Source organism: Sceloporus occidentalis, unplaced genomic scaffold (assembly GCF_023333645.1).
Source record: "Sceloporus occidentalis isolate IW3139 unplaced genomic scaffold, rSceOcc1.0.p SCAF_6, whole genome shotgun sequence".
Taxonomy (NCBI): domain Eukaryota; kingdom Metazoa; phylum Chordata; class Lepidosauria; order Squamata; family Phrynosomatidae; genus Sceloporus; species Sceloporus occidentalis.
In genome coordinates, this window is record NW_028316986.1 from 45224893 (window position 1) to 45242137 (window position 17245).

At 42.1% G+C, this 17245-nt stretch overlaps 1 protein-coding gene across 1 annotated transcript in view; it reads left to right on the forward strand.

Annotated features, from left to right (window-relative positions):
* Positions 1–2687: 2687 nt before the first annotated feature.
* Positions 2688–17245, forward strand: part of ALK (ALK receptor tyrosine kinase) — an 809244-nt gene continuing 794686 nt past the window's right edge. The window contains exon 1 of the mRNA XM_089529545.1: positions 2688–3535. Coding sequence (XP_089385671.1) covers positions 2887–3535 — 649 coding nt within the window. The 5' untranslated portion in view covers positions 2688–2886. The remainder of the gene's footprint in view (positions 3536–17245) is intronic.

Here is a 17245-nt window from a genome sequence, read left to right on the forward strand (position 1 = left end):
GGACAAAGAAGTATCAGATACTAAGGACAGCATAGGCATTACTACTTCCTTGAAGCTTGTTCAACTGACATGCTACCAATTTCTTTCTTTCAATTAGTCCCAAAGAGACAGTTAAGAGGTGATATGATAGCCCTGTTTAAGTATTTGAAGGGGTGTCACATTGAGGATGGAACAAGCTTGTTTTTTGCTGCTCCAGAAACTAGAACACGGAACAATGGATGCAAGCTCCTGGAAAAGAGATTCCAGCTCAACCTTAGGAGGAACTTCCTGACAGAAAGGGCTGTTCGACAGTGGAACACACTCCCTTGAAGAATGGTGGAGTCTCCTTCTTTGGAGGTTTTAAAAACAGAGGACGGATGGCCATCTGTTGGGGATGCTTTGACTGTGAGTTTTGGCATGGCAAGCTTGGACTAGATGGCTCTTGTGGTCTCTTCCAACTCTGATTCATTAAGAGGCAATAAAAACAATCCCAGACCCAGATCTGCAACAGTTAGGCCCACTGACTGTTGGCTCACCTTTAGCTGAAGCATTTCAAACCCTTGCCAGAAGGTCTCTGTAGGAACACCTCTGCTTTCTGAAACATTTCATCGTAACCCTAGAAGCCCTCGCAGCCTTGCTTTATCCCTCCACCTTTGCGGTGTCAGAGTTTTTTCTCCTTCCTTCCTTCCCCTCCCACACTCTCTTTTCGGTGGTGACTGATACTTCCTTACAGGCAATAACTGAGATGGTGAATTAAAGGCTTCCTAGGTACCCATCTTGGACTATTTCACCCACAGTTGTGTTTTCCCTTTCTTGCTCTTTAAAAAAGATAACTCCTTTTGCTCGATCTGCTTCATCTTGTAATGCATTAGTAGGGAAAGTGCATGACTGCAAATCCACCTTAGAGGGTGCCCTCATTTGCCCCAAAGATGATGTGGAAAGAGAAACAGAGACAGAGAGATTAGTAAAGCTGCATCCACACAGCAGAAATATTCTGGTTTGGCACCACTGTCACTGCCACCACTCCATGCTATGGAATTCTGGTTATTGTAGTTTATTGGGGGGCAAACTACTATTCCCATAATTCCATAGATACAATTCCCATAATTCCATTGTTTTGCTTTGCTCTGGTGCCCCATCAAACTACAATTCTCAGTATTCCATAGCAACAACTCCTAGGATTCCATAGCTTTGCTTTGCTCTAGTGCCCCAACAAACTACTATTCCCAGAATTCCATAGATACAATTCCCAGAATTCCATAGCTTTACTTTGCTCTGGTGCCCTAACAAACTCCAACTCCCAGAATTGCATAGCAAAGAGTCAAAGCGGTGCCAAAGCGGATTATTTCTCCAGTCTGGAGGCAGCCCCGCCGGTGGCTTTTCTGAATGGTCTTTCTCCAGCGAGAGCCTCCCAGCGCCAAGGGCTCATTTGCATAATGAGTCCTCCTGAGGCGCCCATTGGCTGGCGGGAGCCGCGCTCGCGCGTGATGTCAGCGCTGCCCGGGCAAAGCCTGGCTTATGGCGGGTAGTTGGAGCCTGTCAGAAAGCTCCGCCGCTACGAAGACGACGAAGAGGAGGAGGAGGAGGAGAGCGGAGCCAAGGAGAGCAGCGCCAGCAGCAGCAGAAGGAGCGGAAGGGCAGCGGCGGAGGAAGCAGCAGCAGCAGCAGCAGCTGTAGTATTAGCATCAGCAGCCGCCTCTGCTGCTGTTACTTCTCCTCCTCCTCCTCCTCCTCCTCCACTTCCTTTTTCCCTCCACTTGGAAAGGAGGAGGGCGACTTAACTGGCAGGGAATAAAACTCCTCACTTGGCAAAGGCTGGGGGGTTCGCCCCCTGTAAGGCGAGACTCCTGAAGGAATTGGAAGGGAGGACGCCCTTCCCGCCAAAAAGGAAGGGAGGGAAAAAAAAAGGGGGGGGTCCCCTTCTAATTTAGAGGCAAGAGGGAGAGAGGAAGAAAGGCTCCAAGGGAGCTCCTTCCGAAGGGAGAGAGGGCTCCCGAAGAAGAGCCTGGAGAGAAGGGAAGCTCTAGCTGGGAACTCGGGTCGGAGGAATCCGTCGTGTGAACAAGGGAAGGAGAAAGAGAGAGAGAGAGGGAAAGAGAGAAAGGCTCCAGGAGAATTCCTCCCGGAAGAGAACAAGGACTTCCGAAGAAGAGCCTGAAGGGAAGGGAATGGCTCTCCCTGCCAAGCTCTAGCGGCAAACCCGGGTTGGAGGAAGACGCCGTGTGAACTAGGGAAGGAGGGAGTTGAGAGAGAGAGAGAGAGAGAGAGAGGCTCCAAGAGAGCTGCTCCAGACTAGAGAAAGGACTCCCGAAGAAGAAAGAGCCTGGAGGGAAGGGAAGCTCCAGCGGGAAAGCCGGGTCGGGGGCCAGCCGTCGTGTGAACGGGGGAAGGAGAGAGACTGACAGAGAGGGGAAAAGGCACTCTTCCTGAAGAGAGCAAGGGCTTCGGGAGAAGAGCTCTCCCTGCCAAGCTCTAGCGGGAAAGCCGGGTCTGGGGCGGGCGTCCCTTCCCCTCTTCGGAGGCAGCGAGGCGGACTTTGCAAAGCGGCTGGAGGAGGACGCCTCCTTCCCTGCGTGGCCTCCAGGAATCTCCCTCCACGAGTGGAAGAGGCGGTCTGCTTCCCAGGAGGAGGGGGGGGGGCTATCTCGTTTCCACCCAAAAAGGAGGCGACGGGTCGGACTCTTCTTGGACGGGGCTTCCGAGGGGAACTGGCCGCCAATAGGGTCTCCAGAGCCAGAGATCCAGAGGGGAAACCCACGCTCCTCCTCCTCCTCCTCGGAGGCTGGCACCCAGGACCTTCCTTGAGAGGCTGGTGATGCGGTCGGAAGGAGAGGAGCCAGAGTCGGGCTGAGAAAGGAAAGCGAGAGGACTGAGTCCGGAGATTCCCCGAAAGCAAGCCAGCCCCAGATGAGGATGAGGGCGGCGTGGGCTCTTCCCGCCGGCCTCCTCCTGGCCTTCTTGCTCCTGGCTGCTTCGGGGGCTGGGGCCGGCCTCCAGGGCTCCCGCACCGCCGCCTCCGCCCCCAGCTTCTCCCGGCTGCAGCGCAAGAGCCTGGCCCTGGATTTCATCGTGCCTTCCCTCTTCCGCACCTACTTGCGGGAGCTGCTGCTGGAGCCCTCGGCGGCTCCCTTCAAGGCGCGGTGCCGGTTGGTGCTGGACTGCCCTCCGCTTCTTCTTGCCGCCGGCCCTTGGCTGCCCAGGAGCCCCAGCGCCTCCTCTTCCTCGGCCGCGGAGCCGTTGGGGAAAGGAGGAGGGGCGGCCCGGGCGCCGTCCAAGGTGCTGAAAGGCCCCGCCGCCCGCAAGCTCCGCCGCGCCAAGCAGCTGGTCCTGGAAGTGGGCGAAGGCAAGCTCCGGCAGGGCTGCCAAGGGGAGCCAGGGGCCCAGCTGGAGTTCGGCCTCTCCGAGGAGTTCAGCTGGTGGCTCCGCTCCGGAGAAGGACGCCTCCGGATCCGGCTCATGCCCGAGAGGAAGGCCTCCTTCCAAGGCAGGGAAGGGCGCCTCTCCGCCGCCATCAGGGCCTCCCAGCCCCGCCTCGCCTTCCAAGTGGCCGCCCCGGGTGAGTAGCAGCTCCGGCAAAGTGGAGGGGCCAGCAGGGAAGCTCAGGCCCCCAACTGCTTCCTTTCCGTTAGTTTCAAAGAGACTACAAGGTCTCTCTACCTTATTATTATTATTATTATATCCAAATGCATCTGAGGAAGTAGACTGAAGTATAGGAAAGCTCGTGCCACCAGCTTCTTTCTTTCAGTATGGAGAGAGCTCTTTTAGCACCTTTGAGCCCGACAAAAGAAAAGAAGTTGGTGGCAGGAGCTTTCCTAGGCTTCAGTCTACTTCCCCAGATGCATTTGGATATAATAATATTAATGTAGAGAGATCTTGTAGCCCTTTGAGAACGACTAAAGAAAGAAGTTGGCAGCATGAGCTTTCGTACACTTAAGTCTACTCCCTCAGATGCATTTGGTGGACAGGAAGCCAGGGACTGACTTATATATGCCATTGATATGTGAGAATGTCAATTCAAATTCAAAATTCTTTATGTATGCACCTGAAGAAGTAGACTTTAGACCATGAAAGCTCATGTTGCCAACTTCTTTATTTCAGTATGTAGAGAGATCTTGTAGCACCTTTGAGACCGACTAAAGAAAGAAGTTGGCAGCATGAACTTTTCTAGACTAAATTCTAATACCACAGATGAATTTGGTAGGAAGTAGACTTAAGTCTAGGAAAAGTCATGCTGCCATCTTCTTTCTTTCAGTAGAGAGATCTTGTATCACTTTAGAGACTAACTAAGGAAAGAAGTTGGCAGCATGAGCTTTCCTAGACTTCAGTCTACTTCCTGGAGGCACTTCCTCAAATATACCTCCTCCAAATGCATTTCAGGAAGTCAATGTCTTTCAGTTAGTCTCAAAGGGGCCACATACTGTTTCCTTGTTCAGAGAAGATCAGTGGGTTGCCTGCTTGCTTTTATTTTATTTTATTTTATTTCCAAAGTCTGGTCTGGGAGAAAGTTTGTGAAACTTACCAAGAGGAAGAATTCAAAGGTATAGCTGTGTTAGTCTGTAGAATCAGTATGCAGAGAGATTCCCCCTGGAAGAGTTTTTAAAATGCTCTGTAAAGTCACACAAAAGCTTAGAAGGAGGCCCTGTAGAAAGGTGTGTGTGTCTTGGAACGGAATTGAAAGAGTTAACTGAAATGGACTTGCCTCTTCTAGTGGTGTTTGTCAAAATTTCCAATTCTCCTCCAATCCTTTTCCCTTGAGGTGCCCATCGCAAAATAATATACTGCAGGCTTACCGGCAAGAGGCTGTCCAGGACCTTTGGGCCTGTTGTAGTAGCAGAAGGTCGAGCAAAGGATGATTTGATCAAGGAAATTGCCTTTTCCTCTAGAAAATAATAAAAGGCAAGCTCATTATAGCTGCAAGGAAGAAATCCAGAGGACCTGGATGAGCATCCTATACTATGGAGTAGCTAAGCTGTGGGCTGCTCTGGTTGCAGAGCTTGGTTAATTTTATCTATGGAAATGCAAATATTAGTCTGTTGCCTTTCTAGAACAGGGTAAGAAGTGTGTGGCCTTCCAGATGTTGTTCAACTGCTACTCCCATGATCTCTCCCCACTGACTGTGTTGAATAGGAAAGCTATGACTTGCAGTCCCATAACATCTGGAGGGCTGAATTGTTAGATGGCTGACTAAAAGTTCAGCCCTATCTTTGCGTTCCCAGGAGGAAGTCCCACTGAGTTCATTGGGATTTTTTCCAATAAATATATGTGTGATAAAAAGAAATGTCACATTTAAAGGAATACTGAATAGAACAGTAAGGTTTGAGTCTGTTGTTTCTGTAAAACTAGACATGAAGAATGAACAAAAGGATATGTTTTATTGGAACAACCATGGTTGTAAAAAATAGTTTGCGCTTTTGAGTTACCCCTTTAGAAACAACTTCATAAAGCGGTTGATTTGTAAACATGGCATGTTCTTAGCTGGGATCCAGAAGCTCCCTCTCTGAGGTCCCGTGTAAATTTACAACTTCTAAATCTGTCAACCTATTAATGACTAACCACTTACCAGTTTTAATTTTAATATTACATTTTCTTCCATTAAGTTAACTGTTGAGTAACCATTTTTCAGAGTTTCGGTGCAGGTGCATTTAACATATGCCTGAATCAAGAGATTTCCATTGACTGTATCAGCATGTTTTCAAAAAGGTCCCAAAAGAAATAGTGTAATTGGGAGACTGCCAACAAATAGCAGGTGCTGTAGGATATATTTCAGAGGAAGGAAGTATTCTTTGCCTTAGAAAACCCTATGAAATTCATTGGGTTGCCATAAATCAACAGGTGACTTGAAGACACACACACAATTAAAACTCCATGTTGTAAATGTATGATACCATAATTGTATGAAACAGTTAATAATTTGTCCGTATAGTTTACTCTGCTCAGATGCAGATGTTACAATTTGGACAGCAACTCATATATAGAAAGATAAAGTGGGATACAGCCAGCTCCTTAATGTTCCTAATAGGAAGCATTAAAATTTACATTCATGTTGTCTTATTAATGTAAAGCTAAAATGCAGAAACATACAAGTGTTGAGGTTTAATGAGGCAGAGTATCAGATTCCAGCCCTTAGTCTACTGGTTCCATGGTAGTTCTGGCTTCCTTTTGGCCTTTTTAGAGTAAACGTTTCACAGAAAGTACTGCACGGTATGTTATACATATACAAACTGAATAGCATACTGAAAATCTCAAAATGTATTGCATAGAATCAGCCTGCATAGAAAAAACGGATACTGTCTGAAAAGAGAGAAACGTGTATAGACAGGGAAATTCTTTAGCATCATGCTTTTCAGTGCATTTTTTCTATCCTAAGGGCTCTGCTTCCATATTTTAAGGCAGCTATGGCCAACTGGCAGCCTGAAAGCTGTATCTGGCCTATGCCCTGATTCTTCCAGGCTTGTCTTATTTCTTATGCCAGGATGGAAGTAATGTGAAAGGCTGTCATATGGGACTTTTGCTCTGGAGCTTGAAGTGCCCTTCTGTTTTATTCTGGGAAGCACATCTCTCAAAATCTTTTACCTAAGGGAGGGAATGGGAACCTTCCATGGATGAGTGGTGCTCTGGGCAACAATGACTGCTGAAGATTAGTCCTTGACCAGGAAATGTCTGTCCTTCCTCAATGAAGCTGCTCACTCAAGGCTGTTCTAAGTCATTAACTCAATGGTCAGCTACATGGATGCCACTTGTACAAGTGCAGATAACTTCAACAGGTCAGAGGGAGGCTCTTTTCTGCTCCCAAAACTATCAAGGGTCTGCACAGGATATCAAAAATGCCCCCCCCCCCAAAAAAAAAAAAAAAAAACCCAGAGAAAATGGTAATGGCTCAAAGTTCAACTGGGTTTTGAAAAAAATAGCTACTTTTAAATTTTTAAACAGCACAGAGGAGCCCTGCACTCTATTTAAAAATCAAATTGCTACTCCTAGATGCTTCTAGGATATGCAGTGCACCTTTTTGCCAGAAAAAAGGATAGTCCAGAGAAGCCTGATGGCTCTGAGAGCTGCAAAAACAGTCTTGGTGGGTCATTTACAGCCCAGTCTTGGTTTAGTATGATTACTATAAGTGATCACTGCATCTCCTGTGTCTTTGTTCTATCCCTCCACCATGTGAACTTCCTAATTAAGATGTTATTCTTTCTTTCCAGCACAGATATCATCTCAACTGGATCTGTTGTTGTTGCTGTAAATTTTAAATAATTTCTAGTTAACATCATATCTTTTATAATATGCCATAAGGGCATAGGCTGGTGGTTATTAAGCAGTACCCTGATCAATAAAACATCAGTAACCCCATACATAATGGCCTGAAGAGTGGCTATAAATAAATCTTTCAAGATATATAGGTCCTCCAATCGATTTGAAAATGAAATCTGAAGTATCCAGCTTCTGTTTTATATTTTAATCCATGGGCCTAAAAGTTTTGAATTTCTGGAATTTCTTCAGTGGCTACAATATAGATTGAAAGCTGTCTAACAAAAGAAGGGCATGTATCCCATATTATGGTTTTTAAAACCCTAACGAGATGTCCAGCTAAAAATAACACTTGTAGCTTTGCTCTCTTCCAGAATCAAGAATGTGATTTGTGGAGAAGTGGAGTTCTTTTTACTACTTGAATTGGTTGTGAATAAGATTCTGTCTATGTGTCACCTACTCCCATTAAATGAATGATTTAATGACTCAAGTTTGCTTAAATGTGTGTGTGTTTGCATGTGTGATATGTATATTTTAAGATCTTTTGGCTGTTAATTCAGAACTACTGCCTTAATGGTAAGATTTGCTGTTGTTAAGCATATCCATCCACTCAGTTTTTAAGGCGCGTCTAATCAATGTTTTGTTGATAATGCCATTCATAGGTAGCATCTCATCTTCACAAGCACTTTCAAATTTGTTAATATCAGCCAAGCTGCTGCAGAAATGCCAGAGTTGAGATCATCCCCCAAAGACAACTAAGCAGTTGTTCCAGTGCTCATGTTAATGGCAAACATGTTGCAGACAATGCAGCCCTAAAGTCAACAATGCAAAGCCTTTACACTCTATTTGATAAACAGTAGGTTTTTCCTCATTCCATTTCTAGTGGGTAGTTCACAACTGGCACAAGTGGAGATACATAATTAATTTGTCATTTTTTGTGTTGTTGGCTTGCAAAGTTGTTCTTCATGTCAACTACCATTACAATATTGATGGTTTGGGAAATGCAGCTGAACTCTGCCTTGTTTTCAGATAAGCAAGAAGTTCCAGTAAATGTCCTAATCATCTTAATTGTCACACACACATACGCACATTGAAAAATGTTTAGCTGAAGTTCACCATTTCCTTATTTAACAAATTATTCTTCTTATAAAGAATGACCCTTAGTTTCACAGACTGTATTTAAGCAGACAGAAAAAAACATAAGAAAAGTAATCTAAAAGGATGGGTGCAGATGCTTTGAGGATCTTTCTTTAGAAAGTGGCAATAAAAACACTTAGATGAAATGCCTACTCTTGTAAGGGGAGTCTAGTGTGCCATTCCTAACCTTTGATACTGCAACTTTTTGAAAGATCTTCAAAGCTTGCCATAAAATTCACAATTTGAGAAAGGCAAGAGCTAAATCCAGTTGTTAGTTCCAACTAGACTCACTGAACTAATGAAAAATATAAATGTTGATATACAAAGTTTCTGATGATTCTGTGGGGCTAATAGCTGGATTTCGACCCATAAGTTTCATTGTGGTAAATGCTGCAATTTTTGAAGTGTGATGAAATACCTCAGGCTGAAACATCTGCTTCAATAAAGTTTCAGTTTCTACATTTACTTGTGACAATGTCATTTTTGCATGGTGGAGAAGCAAACCAGTTCCATATTATTAACCACATAAATAATCTTGTGTGAACCTCATGTTCCATACATCCATCTGCTCACATTAATGCCAAGTTCACACAATCTCCCCTCCACTCAGGTACCTTTTTTTTAGAGGGAAGACTCATACCTTTGTGTGTGGTAGGTCATTTGTACGAATAGCATGTTCCACTCACATGAGAAAGAGATGCAATCTGTGTGATGATGGCAAAGCAATGACCTGCTCTGCTTTGCAGGGACAAAATGGAACAGCAAGAAAGATTTTCCTTTGCAAAGAAAACTCCATTGAAAGTATGAGTAGGGTCATGCACTTCAGCTACAAGGAAATCTCCTGGGAAGTAGTTTTCATTTGCTACTTTAAGCAATTGTGTGTTGGGATATTTCAGTAATGGATGGATAAGAAGGATTTAATTTCATGTGGTTATGAATTGGTTACCTATATATTATTAGCTACCTATCCAAAGGAGCGTATCTGAGGCTGTATATAAAAACACACACAGACAGTGTCGCATAGTCTGGTGATGATTCTGAAAGTCATGACGCCTTGATGCATGAGCGAGATTGATAGGTTGAACAGAGTTTCTAATAGCAATGTATAACATACCCATTTGAGATGTGAGGATGCATTTATACCTAATCTATAGCACACACGTGGGCCAATAATAATTTAGCCTGGGGGGTTATGTCTGAAGCTGTTCAGGTGGCATGAGCTTGTAATTGCATTCTTGTTAGAGTTATTGCCAGCTCACGCTTTAAAAGCCTCTGGAATGTTGCTCTGAAGGACTCTATCAGTCTAGCTTTTGATTTTCATTTGTACTCCTTACAAACCAAAGCTGCTTCAAGTTTTAAGTAGCCTAAACTCTGACCATTTACAATCGAAAATAAGAGAATAAAGGGGACACATATGTCAGTGTCAAAAAGGCATGTACAAGGGGGGGGGGTTGCTTAAATTGAGGTAAGAATCATATAGCCCTCCAGATGTTGTTGAATTGCAACCCTGAACATTCCTCACTTAAACTTGTTAATGCTCATGGAAGTTACAGTTCAGCACCATCTGGAGGACCACATAAATCCAATTGACCTAAATCCAATTATTAGTTCTTGTAAGAGAAGACTCATCTAATCAGAGAAGAATTGGTAAGTAAGCACCTATGTAAGTTCCACTAATTTTATGGATCTTTGGGAATAACAAACAAATTTAGACCACTGGTATAGCACAAACTGTCAACTGAAGTATAGAATGGTTTTTGGAACTGTACATGAACTCTACTGCATTTTGGTGAGCTTTTGATTTAGGAAAAGCCTGCAAGGTAAGATTTACTGTGCATTGGAGATGTCTAGAATCCATAGCTCAGCGTGCTTGGGCCCAGTTTCAACTGGTGCACCAGCTACAGCTTTGCCTGGACAGTGATAGGTTAACCACAGTAGTCCATGTAACTGCCCACTTAAGCTTCTGCAATATGTTGTGTGTGGGCCTGCCCTTGAAGATGACTCAGAAACTGCAACTAGTGCAAAATGTAACAGCTAAACCTCTGACCAGAATACCATACAAAACCCACATAACGCTGGTTTTAAAGGTATTGCACTGATTGCCAGTATACTTCTGGACTGAATTCAGGGTACTTGTAGTGACATTTAAAGCCTTAAATGGCTTGGAATCTCAACACTTGAATGAGTGCCTCTCCATATACTGTATATGTGGAGTGCCCTCCTCTGTGACTTTCTAGGTATAGGTGATATTGTGGAATTTGACTGTTGGTTTCAATTGATTTATATTGCAGCAGGGATGGTGATTGTGTAAGTAGCTATTGCAGAGTTGCAGCTCCCACCACCATTCACCATAGGCTATGCTGATTAGGATTGATGGGAACAGTAGTTCAATATCATTGAGAGAGTGACAACTTGTGTTAGGGGAAGCTGTTTAATAATCTCCAGTGGTGTCCCCATGCTGGGTGTCACCCAGTGCAGGGTGGGGTCTGTTGGGTGGGTGGTGGTGGCCAAAAGGGCATGCTGTCCCACCAGGCTTCAGCTTGATGTACACCCTTCCTGCTTCTCCAGTCCCAGGCTTTCTCCCTGGGAAGAATCCTGGGACTGGAGCAGTTCGCAAGGACACACATGCACCGCTCTTGCCCCAAAGGGGGAGAAGGGCCCAACTAGTTATCATTCCTCTTCCTAGTGTCACCCAGTGTGGTCCTCACCCCCCACATTTCTTCAGTTATGTGACTGAGAATCTCTATTAATTGCTCTGACAACTGTATAGCCGATGAACATTACACTCGGTATTACTTTGGTACAACACACATGATAATCACTATAGAGAAGTTGCCAAAATGATTTTACATTACAAGTGGAAGCATTTGTGCCATGGAATGGAGAATTACTAGAATTACTTAGGACATGGATCTCTCCCATCATGTGGTGAATCTCCATGCCCTGATATGCATTTCTGGTACTCCCCAGATTGATTATAGAGACCCATGTGGTAAACTGCTCTACTGGCTGGGACAGATATTACATTCCATGAGTTGTTTTCGATTACATCCTTGTAGTAAATGTTAAATGTATTATGGCAGTACATTGCTGTGACTGCTTAATTTTCTTTTGTGTGGTTGCAAGCCTACTTGTTTTAATAGTAATGTTAATTAGTGAAAATGGCATTAAAGGAGGAGAGTGTAAAAAGTCACATTTATCTAGGACTTTTATCACACTGGTGGGAAAAGAGGGATTTTAACAGGGTAAAAGCATTTTTGGCCTGCACTTATTGAACAATGTCATGTTCATTCTACTTCTGCCTTACATCCTATTTGTTACTGTGGTGCACCTTTTAAACGGACAGGCAAAACCCATCCATAGGCTTTCAGTCTTGCTGCTGTTACATTACTGCTTTCATGCATTAGGTCTCATCAGCTGCAGTTCTGCTTTTCAGGCAGTCATGTGGTGTGAGTAAGAGTGATTTTGTTCCTCTCCCACTCTCCCCTCACAGTGATCATGGTTGCCAACACCTTCCCAAAGCTGGCTGCTCTGTGTACATTCACAGAGCAGCTGGCTTTGGGAGGCGGTTGACAACCAGGATCACTCATTCTCCCCTTCCTCCTGGATTTGGCAGTGTGGAAAAGAGATCCCACAACTGTGTATCAGTAAAGTGCTATTGTAGGGGAAAGTGTGACAAGAAATTATGCAAACCAAGTATGCTTCCATTTTTAAACTAGTGTAATTGTGGCAGGAAAGCAGGCTGTTGTGCTAAAGTTCCTAGTTTCTTTTCCTGAGCCTGTTGATAGATATTAGAGAAGTTTTCAGTAAATCTTTTTTTTATTTCATGCCATTGTGATATTCAATTTAAGACCTCTTCCCCCAGAAAAAGCAATGGAACAGTAACAAAAAGCAAATGTAATGTAGCAAGTAACACTCCCTGAACATATCTGTATACACTATAACAAGGGATGGGGATGAACCTTTTTTCTTTTAAAGTAAACTTCCAAGTTCTTAATCTCCATGTAGTGTCCAGAAGTAGCTCACTAGGGCTGTGTGACAGTCTGTTAGGAAGTAAATTTAGCCTAACTTTAGCACATTTTGATGGTCTGCTAACAACTCCCATAATATAATCCCACGAAAAATGTGTACACAAACTCACAGGCACTTACAGTGTATATATATATACATAAAAACTATCAATTTCAGTCTTTTTATACCCATATATCTGGCATAGCTTTTCTCAGGAATCTTAGAAACTACAGTTTTATAAGAACAATTGGAATTCTTCAGTTATATCAGTTTTCATCTGCCATGTCAATATACATTTAGGCTTAGAGCACAATATTCAGTGGTCCCTGTGGAATATGAATTTTAGGTTGTGATTTTGGTTCGCTTGCTAATAATCCTAATAACAACAAAAAGTGAGTTAGAGTAAATAATTAAACTAGGGTTTTTGTGTGAAAGTTAATATAAATAGTTACATTATTCTGATGTTTGCCTTGTTTTTTCACTCATCGTCCTGCAACTATTTTGCTTATACTTAAATTAATGGTATTTGTATCCTTTGACTGGGATTTAATTTCAGATGCAGAACAATGTCTGATATAACTTTGCTACCATCCAAAAGGAACATCTTCCTCATTGATATTCATTGATGTCAATCAAATTTAGAAGCATGTTTGATATTTTAAGCATGAAAATCTTGAGTTGATTTGATCATTAATTGAATGTGCATTTGATGTGCAAAGGACTTTTGAAATTAAGGCTTTCATGCCTTCCTAAATCCTATTGACTTCCATGGAACTTTAGTGTATATAAATGCTTCTGTGTGTCTCTCTGTGTGTTCTACATCCATTTTTTTTGTTCCTGTTCTACACTAGCTGCTGTGGTGATTGCGACTCCTGGTTTATAAATGAGGAATTTAAGCAGGGAGATTATAACTTGTCCACAGCCATGTTTCTCTTGAATTAGAACCCTACCTTGACATTAAAAAAACAAAAAACAAAAACCAACAACCCTTCAATGCACTGAATCCCACTTGTTCTCAATGTACTGTTTGGAAATGGCATTCAAAGAACAATTTAACTGCAGCTGAAGTATATATGAAGAGGTTTTTCTGCATGACCTAAGTTTCACTGAAAGGATCCTTCCACACAACTCTACTTGGACACAGTTATTGTTGCTAGGCACTTGAAAGATTTTGAGCTCAGACTCTTAGACACAAATCTGCATATAATTTGCATGCTGCTAATTTGCACGTATACCTGTAAATATTGGAATAATTGTTAGCATTCCTATACATTTTACAGTATTAAAAGGCGACCAATTAATTATTTGTCCAAATCACTTTAGATGAAATAAATCTTTCATTTCTTTTGCATCTCATCCCAGATCATCTCAGACCAGTAGTTCTTCTTCAGATATAATGTGAAAATAATGCACAAAAGGGAGCTGGTATCCCCATCTCTGCAGCACTTGTACCCCAACAATGTAATTGAGAGATAATTAAAAAGAAGTAAGTCAGGGCACATCCTGAGGTCAACTACAATGAATTTTTCAATACCAGTATAGATACTGTGCTGTCATTTTAGAAATCCTTTCACTGTTCATTCTTTCTATCCATCACCATTGCCGCAATAAACTGAATTCAAAATAAAATAAAAATACTGATGCACAATTCCAAATGGTTAGTTGATGGAAAATCAGAAAGGTAGTTTGGTTGTTGGGAGAGCTGGAAATTGATGGGGCAGATGAAGTGGAGGAAGGGAAAGCAAGGAGATTAAGAAGAAAAGTAAGTAAAGAATGAATAGGTAGGGATCAGTGAAGGGGAAGCAAAGACTAGTAATGAGAAGCAGACAGAGAGAGCTCGGAAAGAGAAGGGAAAAGAGGTGGCAGAAGTGGAGAGGAAGTGGAAGGATGTCTGTTTCCTTTATTCTATTCTGCAGTTTATCAAGTTTTCTCTCCATGAGGTGAGGACTTGTAGTGTCCTCCCACAAATTCCAACACAAATGTATCAGCGGACATTGAAAACAACAACAACAACATTAGAAGCACAGGTTAGTAAGCCCTACAATGAGCTCAATACAAGGCAGGAAGAGGCATATTTCTCTTCCCCTCCCATTCAAGATGTAGCAAACATAGAAGGGACTAAAGGAGTATTTCTGGCCAATGATGCCTAGTGTCTTAATACAGTACGGGTTTTAGTCCAAATTTTAAGGGAGGTATCCAAGGTGCTGAAGCCCATCCTTGGAAAAAGGTTAGGTGACTTGGATATGTGTATGTTCTCTAAAGCCACTTGTCAACAAGGTAATCCCATGAATTTCACATGCTTTTAAAGGCAGATAATTCTCAGAGGTGGCTCTGTCAGTTCCCTCCTCTGAAATATAGCCTACAGTGTCTGGAATTCATTTGTGGTCTATTATCCAAGTACTAATCAGGGCTGATCCTGCTTAGTTTCCAAGATCATCTGAGATTTGGTGCCTTTAGGATATTAAAACCAGGAGGTGATTCACTGCCCAACTGATATAGATTTCATGCTGCCACTGCTTCCTGCCCAGATTGTTGTTTCACCTTTTAGGAGGACATAGTTCTTCCTCTCAGTCCACTCAGCCTCCTTCCCCTCTTCCCTCACAAAGCAAAACTAATCCTACCCCATGCAATAAACTTCAGAGGGGGGCAGAGGGAGGATACCCTCCCCCAGTACTGAATTGACTTGCTCAGCCTAGCAATGTTTCTTGTTGACAGTCACACATGCAAGCTACCAGTATACTGAAATATTAGTACAAGGCACATATCTGTATGACAAAAATGCAATTATTCTCATTTACCAATGGAGAACTTGGAGTGTGAGGGAGTCTTCTTGTTTGGAGGTTTTTATGACTTCGAAAACTTGCAACATGTAATTGTGCGTTTTGGTTAGTCCAATAAAGGTATCATTATTTGGATGTTACTGGATTTGCTTTATGGCCAACATGGCCATCCTTAGATGTCCTTCAGGATTGTACACTTTTGGTACTAAAACTGGTATCAGGAATGCTAATTCATTTAAATGGTTCTTGTTCACAAGAACAAGAGCCACGCCTTAAATATCTCATGTTTAGTTAGAAGGATGAGTGCATCAGCAGCCAGAATGTCTGCATTTTCTCTGATCTACCCAATAAAATATATCTTCTACATGCTATGAGTTACTTTCCTCCTCCTTTTCCTTAGCAGTTTTCATGAAAAATAATTTATCTGACAAACTGTAGCCTCGTTCCCTGTTTGCAAACAGCTTATCTGCTTATGGATGTCTCTGACTTGTCGGAATTATTTGCCACATAATTTCAGCAAATGTTTCTTGGTCTATAACTTGTTTATGTGAAGGTCACTGTGTACATTTGATATTCAAAGTTCAAGCTGCTCTTTGAATGTAAGGATATGTATTTATTATTCCTCTCTGAGTCTCACACTTAGACTTGCGTCAATGAAATCTGAAGTTTGCTTTCTTGAAATATACAATTTACACTTGCTTGAAATTCTGTTGGCTTTTAAAAGAATTCCTAACAGTAACACAGTCTACTAAAATATTGATAGACAATAATGCTTTGTGCAATATATCAGCCAGAAGAATTGTGTTTGATATAAGAAAATAAATACAGGGTTTCTTTAAAAGTGATTACTTTAGCTGGGGCTATTTCGTACATCTGTTTCTGGAAACTGGCTGTCCCTCAAGGGATTTTGCTTTATGTAAATATTTGGCAGAAATATAATTATAGCTAAAAATCAACAGATGATAACAAATCTGCATGCAGACTGACTGCTCAGAGGAACAAAAGCTGGATTCAAATTGCTTTATATTTGTTTATGTGTAAAGAAGACACTGTAAGTTATTAATTGTATTTGGAAAGTGAGACCTAAGTTTTTTAGTCCAGGTTATTCGGGGTGCAGTCCTATAAACCAAGGATGAGGAATACCTCATTTAGCCATCAGATTCTTTTGTAGTTATCTCTATGTGACTGGAAATAAGAGGCTATTTAAAATCCATTAGTGATTGGAGATAAGAGACTATTTAAAGGTCAGAAAATGAGCTCTGGTGAATGGCTTACACCCACGGAAAGTTTTGTAATGAAATCAGCTTTATTATGCAGCCTGGAAAGTATGTGGTACTGAGTTCTGGTTTGCAAGCCTGAAGTTATGATATACAAGCTTACCTGGGAGTAAATCCTTCTCAACTCTATAAGGCTTATTTCTGAATTGACATATCTAGAAATGCATTGTTAATAGATAAGTGACAGGATTGGAACCAAACTCCATCTCCCAATATAGTTTCTCAAATTTCTCTTGAACCTATTGAATTATGGTTTTTCCTTTGTAGAAAGAATATTTAGAAATGTGGGCTAAGGCATAGGCGGCCATGCATAGATGAAAAAGGTCTTTTCTGAAATGAGCTACATTTGTCTTGCCTCTGTAATTCAGAAAAATTTGGTTGGAGAAAAATGTCATGGAACCATAAATGCAGATTTGATAAGTTTGACCTTTCTTCTCTTCAGAACAATAAATGTCAGAAGGCTTAAAATGACAAGGTGGAATAGCTGGAGGTTATTTATGTGTTTAAATATTTAGGCAAGAAATACATTCTGAAACTAACATGCCATTCTCATGGTCCTGATATGTATCGGCACCCATAACACTATGGCTACACCAGATTCTCAAAATATCAATCGTATGTACTCCTGATGGAAAATTAGAAGCCAAAACAATAACAGTAACAATATTGACACATCCACAATATCAGTGACAAATTAATTGCACCAGTGGTTATAATATTACATATTGAGAATGAGACATAGTACTCATGCACGAAAGGCAACAGACAATTAACAGTAGATGTATCATGATGACATTATGGAGCTTAGCTTTCATCTCT